This window comes from Notolabrus celidotus, chromosome 10, assembly GCF_009762535.1.
Source record: "Notolabrus celidotus isolate fNotCel1 chromosome 10, fNotCel1.pri, whole genome shotgun sequence".
NCBI lineage: Eukaryota > Metazoa > Chordata > Actinopteri > Labriformes > Labridae > Notolabrus > Notolabrus celidotus.
This window is the reverse complement of record NC_048281.1, coordinates 16133763-16140821: the sequence shown is the minus strand read 5'-3', so window position 1 is coordinate 16140821 and position 7059 is coordinate 16133763. Positions and strand designations below refer to the sequence as shown.

Below are 7059 nucleotides of genomic sequence, written 5' to 3'. Positions count from 1 at the left end.
AACAGTGATTACAGTGACACATTATGGTGTGGAATACACTCCGCACTGTTCAAATTTCAGGCATCCAAGGACAGGTTTAATTAATTCAGTGTTGATAAGAGGCCTGGTTCAGTGTAGACCAAGGGTTCCCAAAGTATGGGTCTGGACCCCCTGGGGGGTCGCGAAACACAGATAGGGGGTTGTGAGATGTCTTCCAGAATGTTTTTTTTAAGTTATCTAAAAAATAGTCAATTTTACCCATCATAGTAAATAATATCAACAAATATAGTAGCTAAACTTGAAATTAAAACCTTGAAAATAGAACATGTAATGAGTTTTCTGCCTTTCTTTCTTTAGATGACTCCTAAGTTTAGGGTTAGTGAACAGTTAATTATCAAAAGCATCAGTGGTAGGCTCATTTTCTCTAGACCAGCTAAATGAAGCCACATTAAATCACTTTGAGGGACAGTGGGGGTCACAAGACTTTGTGTAGACTGATGCACAAATTAAGGCCCAGATGTTTTTGCACCGGGTGGTAAATATCCACAGGACATCTTGTATTTTGATCAGTTCATAATAATTGTCTTTGAGATCAAGGAACATTGTCTAAGGCCCATGTTACTGTACCTGGGTACACGACACTTGGCCTTCAAATGGGGCACATAACTTGCATTTATGGTGTGATTGGACTCACCATGCAAACCATTAATTTCATAAAATAATGCAATGGTTTGGATGTGAATGTTTCACAGCACTGCATCTGTATATTTGATATAATACAATGCAAAAGGATGACAATTCATAAGTGTCCAAAATCCCAATTTAGCATCCCCCTTAGTGAGTGAGGGAGTAGTTTCAGACACTGTATGTCTACATATTGTGTATATATTACTAAAATATTCAGTTGGTTCAAAGAATTTTATTGAAACAATCTTAAAACCAAATTTCCAGCTTGGACCAGCTCACCATGTAAATCCCAGTCTCTTTTTTGCTTCTTCAATATCTGCAGCCTCATGAAGCTTTTTCATGTCCTGAGTGACACCAGACACATATTTGGGCATCTGAGCACCAGTCCCGTCCTGAACAAGGTAGCTAGGTCTGACTCCACCATAGACAGGGCCCAGTCCTCCACCGTACCCTTCCCTTGCAGCTTTGAAAAGCGGGACCACATTTCGCTGAGCCTCTGATGCTGCATTAATGACTTGCTGTGAATACTGCTGAAACTGGATTTCCTCTTCAGCCACGAGCTCAGCGTTCTTTGCTTCAAACTCATATTCATCTCTTCTCAGCCGCTGACCTCTGGATAGTTTTTCAGCCTGTATTTAAAAAGCAAAGGAGAGGTGTTAGGAATTCTGTTTCTTCTCAAAATAAAGCCAATAACTATAACTAAATGATAATATGTGTGATAAATGAAAGATAGTTTCAACATCACCATTTGTGCTGCGTTAAAGTCCTTTAACTTTCTCCCATCGTCTTTAATCTTCTGAGCCTTCAGCTTTTGTTTCTCAGAAAAAATGGTGTCAGATTCTTTAATGGCCTGAAATCTTTCTTTGGTGATCTTTTCAGCCATTCTTTCCCTCTGCTCCTTTTCTTTAATCTGATGAAATAGTTTTAGAACAGATGTGTCAATAACCCTGTAAAAACCCTTGTTAGGCCCGACATTAGTCTCAGGTGTAAGGTTTCATAATAGGAGAAAACCATACACACACTGTAGGCATGGCCGTGGGAAGAAGGGGTGCTGAGGGTGCTGCAGCACCCACTGTTGGAAAAGGCATCACACATTTTTTTCTGGATGCATAAATAAGTTGAAACAAATACATTAATTAACACAATAAATCAGTTTTTTTTTTCATTGTATTATTTTCTGAAAATGTAATGCCTGAGGAAGATTTGAGAAATAATTATAGCAATTTTAAATAAATTTTCATTTTAAAATAACCCAGTGCATGGGCCCTGTGTGTGTGCCTGCTTAAAAGCCTTTTGGGCCTGTTTTACCAGGTTTGGCTTGTATGCTCTTTGCTGTACAACGGGGAATGGAAGTTGCAATTTGTGAATTTATAATGAAAAGTTCTCTTGAAAGCTTGTATTCAAACCAGATAAATAAAAATAAAATGTATGTGCACTATAGCCTATCAGTTGGATAAGTAACCTAATTGCAAAAAGAAAAAAAAATTGCACCTCTTACTACAGCACCCCCAACTTAAGCCACTTCCCACGGCTCTGACTGTAGGTGTTGAGCCCATTTGACCCCTGCTACAAGTCTCTGTATGTGGGGCGTTAAGACCGCTAGGCCACCAGCGCCCCAATGCAGAAGAGAATTGATGATCCCTGCAATTAGGTGTTCGGAAAAAAATACTGGTATAGCGGTAATTGGCTAAATGAGTTGTAAAATATCGGCATTTCAGATATCGGCAAAAAATCCAATACCGTGCATCCCTAGTTAAAACCCTCCATAAATGACCCATGTGCAGCATCTGTGTTTGTGTTACCATGAGCTCTCTGTGCACAGCGATGGATTCCAGCATCTTGGCCTTTTTCTCCCATTCCTCCTGCTGCTGACGTGCTTGTTTTGCTTCCTGCTCAGCCACAGCTTTAGCGATCCTCGTGTCCTCACTGTCAGTTAACTCCTGCTGTTGGATTGTCAGTTTGTCCATGATCGACTCCTTACACGCCTGAGCCTCACTGAAACAGAAGTGTGGTCCATTCTTATTCTTGCATTTTGTAACACAAACACATACCACAGAGGTCTTCACTTTTTTTTTTTGCTCTTACTTGAACAATTGTTTTTCTCTGTCTGTCCGCAGCTTCAACATTTTCTGTTTGGCAGTCAGAAAAAGTTTCCTTTGCTGCTCCTCAGCTTCTTGTTTCTGTGCTTCAGCCGCTCTAATCAGATTTCTGTTGGTGATGTGTTCCTGCAAATACAGAGCTTAATATAGTGAATATATGTAAGAATGCAATTACTAGACAAGCTGTACTGCTTGGAAGCTACCAGATGAGTGTGCATCAGGTCTCTCTTCTGCCTTTCTAATCTTTCTTCCTCCATTCTCTGGTCCAACTGATAGAGTTCTTGAAGACGTTGGGTATCCTCTCCGTCTTTTTTGTTCTCTATCTTGTGTTGCTCTTTCAGCTGCTTCTTGTCCTTGATCCTATAGAGAGAAGCAGAGATCCTCTCATGAAGCTGATTCTTTTTGTATCTCATCAGGCTCTTGCTTTTTTAAATGAGCAGTTGTTTTTTTTTAACTCTGATGTCAGACTTACTGAGTTTTCAGGTCATGTACAACTGCCTGTCTTTCAAGCTTCTTCTCAAGTGCTTTCTCCTCCTCCTTCCTCAAGGCCTCATCCTCTCTGATCTTCACTATATCTGTGAATTTTCTGTCCACATCTTTGGAGGCATTCTGGATTCTTTGCTTCAACTCAACCTGGGCATCCCTCTCCTTCAGCACCTCTGTCAGCAATAGGGCACTCTGTAAAAGTAGCAACAATTATTCCACTTCACACTGTCATACATTTCATAAAAGAGAGTAAAGGTCTCAAACCATACTAACATGTAATCCTTTAACACGGTCAGTTTGATAATAGAGCTGAGTCTTGGCTTTTTCAATGGCTTCTTTCTTCTTCTGCTTCCGATATTCAGCCTCTTCTTTATCAATCTGCATCCTTTTCTCCTCCTCAATCTGCTCCCGGATCTTCTTTGCCTGTAGCTTTTTTTGCCTTTGACCCTTTAATGTAAGTTAATATAAATTGTGTTAACTTGCAGAATAAATTAACTCTGCAACTTTATGAGCACATCTTTAATCCGACAGAAACCCTTGTTTGGACAACTTACAGCGATGGTACTGGACCAGGTTTTCACCATCTCCTTTGACTGCATATGGAGTTTTTCTCTCTGTCTTTCCTCCTCTTTCATACTCTCATTGTCTTTATTAACTTGGTTCAGTTCATCCTGAATCCTCCGCCATTCAGCCTTAGATAAGACGGTGATTTGCTGGAGGTCTGGTGGCTGGGTCATTCTGTTGGCATCATCAGCTGAAACCACTAAACAAAAAGATGGAAATACCAAAAGAAGTTAATGAGTTCACAACTCAATTTTTTTTAAATATAGAAACTGATTCCTAGTTAAAAACAGTAATTTATGTAATGGAATTCTATCCAGGATGATATGTGGCCAATCTTTATTCATCCCCTTGTGAATGCCTGGACCCATCATTTGAATAATGACATTGATGTTACAACTTTTGTCACATTCTTTATGGTTCTGCCTAAAAGTGCTTCTGAGGAGTTGTCTGTTTGTGTAAATGTTGGCGCTCCCTGTGGACAAATATCTCTAATAACTCTGCTTATCTTGTCCTGTACATGTGTAAATGTTGTTTTCTGACAAATCAAAAAGCATTCTTTCTTCATACAATCTGATATGTCACTCATTATGAATATTTGTTGTGGAAAGAAATCCAAAAAGTTTTTCTTCCCTTTGTTTTAAATTGCCTCATCTGACACCTCCCCCCTTGCAGCAATTACAGGCTATAACAATGACAGTATAGAAATTGTCCTTTTGGCTAATGGTCTTGTTTGTATAGGCCATTAACAAAAGAGTCATCACTGTCATAACCCCTAAAAAACTCCTCAGCAACTTAAAAGAAGCTTCCTTTAAATAACTAAAAAAACTGTAAAGACACTAACAGACCCAGTACCACCCATTGGTTAAATCAAATGTTGTCAACCCTCCGATTAGAAGAAATAACACACATCCAGAGAGCCAAAGAACATGTTTTTGAAACAAATTGGAAATCCTTCATTGATTATGTTGAAAAACATCCAACACTGCAGTCCCAAAATCCATGTAGAAATGCAGATTCTTTCATTTTGCCTTAATATATGCCAACTGACCTTGATTTTGTTTCTTTCAAATTGAATAGCATTGTTTGATTTAGAGAAGCTTTGTAATTAGTATTATTACAATGATCTTTCTTTCATTTTTGTTTAGTTGTTATTGTCTTGTTTGTCCATTTGTTAAACCTTGAGATACAGCCATATAGCTGTGAAAGTGGAAAACGATGAATGATAAAGCTGTATTTCTGTGTTTATAAACTTCAATAAAAACACTATGGCAAATTAAAAAAATAAGCTTTTCACTCTAAGTGTACCTGAGATTATTATGGGTAACTTTATTCTACTTTAACCAAAACGGAAATCAGTTTATGTACTTTAGGCCTACAAAATAAACGTCATTTTAATGAGTCATATTAAACCTTCCCTCTAATTAATTACAATTAAGTGTTTAAAATAAATTGCAATTTTGTTCTGTTTGCTTTATCGGGACTTAAATACTGCTGTCACCAACTAAGGCGTAGTTACAGGATGTTTGTTTTCCATCAACTCCAGCTTACTGTCATTGAAGAATAATGTTTATAACTCTTACCTCTTCGACTGGAGCCTCTTCGTCGACCGTGCTGAACAACCGAGGCCATGTGTTTCTTATGTATGACAGCAAAACGGATAAACACTACTGCAGAGTAAAACTATTCTCAAGAATCTTTTACTCCGATAGCTTTTACTCTCTGCAGTTGAAACAAAGCTGAGTCTGTATGTCCGCATTTGTTGCGTTGTATCCATAGTATCCAGGCAACACTTCACCGTTCTGCTGATGGACGACAGGGAGCGCTGTGTGTCTCTATTTCACATCAGCAGAGGAAAGAATAAATCCCATTGTAAAATAATGTGATTGAAAGCCCTGAGTTTAAAATGTAACTTAAAATACAAATGCTTACTGTTTATTTTAGGGTTTTGTTGGAGGTGCTAAAAGTGAAACAACCCTTACATGTAAAACAAACTCAGCTGGAAGTAAAAGGAGATTTCTTTTTTGCCCTCAAAAATGTCTTTTTGGGTGAAATTAGCTTTTATAACAGGATGCAGGATAGTGCTGAGGCATTGGAAATCAAAACAGAAGATCTGCTTTAGTGAATGGAGAGATGAACTGGCCAGGATAGCTTCTTTTGAACAGCTTATCTACAGAATGAATAATGACAATAATGAAGTATTCAGATCTATATGGGGTCCTTATCTGGAAATGATTGGAGAAGGGGACTATGTTGGTATTTGATGTGCAATTAATCTGCCCTCTATTTTTAATGAAAGTCATGTATGATTAAGAAAAGTAATATTGTGACATGAAATAAATACTATACATGTTAACCTCTAAACATCACCAAGAGGAAGAGGAATGCTCTCTTTTTTTCTGTTTATTTACACTCTTTGTTTATTTACCTTGTTTTTTATGTTCATCTTCTTGATTGCACAGTTTCTTATTATTATTTCTTTATTTAATATCATTTTTTGTATTTTTCTCTTTGTTGGTTTTGTATAACTTGTATATAATTTGTTAACTTGTGGTAAACAAAGAAATACTGAAAAAATGCAACAAAAAGATTAATGATAAAAAGAAAATGAGAGGATGGCGTGGAGTAAATGCAGCTTTTTGCACTTTAATCTAGCCATAGATTCATTTGACAACATTGAAAACAAAAGGCCTTGGTTTATTTCAGTATTCTCATTTATTCCCCTTTTTATTTCATTTTCCAGACCAATGAATGCAGAGACACACATATGAAGGTAGGACATTCATATAAATTCTGACTTTAAACTACATATGATTCACATTCTAGTGTTAAAGCAGATGTAGATAATGTGCGATTGAGACAAGGCATTTTGAACTACTGTGCTTGCTCCAAGATTAAGTGGTGGGGCTGGGGTGTCACGTGCAGCCTAATGAGTCAGGTGATGAACAGCGTCTGTTAAATTAGGAGTGAACAAAATGGACTCTCCTGAACTGACCTTTAGTGTAACCAAGAGAAAACATGAGACAGAATGATTCTCATTAGGACACCAGAAAATTAGAAAAGTTTTTTACACACACTCACAGTGAGTTGGTGGCTGGTGATCACATCTTGTCTACAGACTCTTACTCTTAGGATTCATCTTTTGCTTTGTAATGGATACTTGACTGTACTTTATATGTAAGCTTCTTGATACTCTTATTCCATAGCATTACAGAGAACAATAGCCTCTGATATCTTTACTTAACTC

At 37.6% G+C, this 7059-nt stretch overlaps 1 protein-coding gene across 1 annotated transcript; it reads right to left on the bottom strand.

Moving 5' to 3' along the window:
• Positions 1-878: 878 nt before the first annotated feature.
• Positions 879-5600, bottom strand: ccdc173 (coiled-coil domain containing 173). Its single transcript, XM_034693171.1, has 9 exons — positions 5396-5600; positions 3806-4014; positions 3525-3698; positions 3238-3443; positions 2969-3125; positions 2752-2891; positions 2469-2661; positions 1412-1576; positions 879-1295 (listed from the first exon to the last, which is right to left on the bottom strand). The coding sequence occupies exons 1-9, from the start codon at positions 5442-5444 to the stop codon at positions 942-944; spliced, it is 1647 nt and encodes a 548-aa protein (XP_034549062.1). The 5' UTR covers positions 5445-5600; the 3' UTR covers positions 879-941.
• Between the last annotated feature and the right edge of the window lie 1459 nt (positions 5601-7059).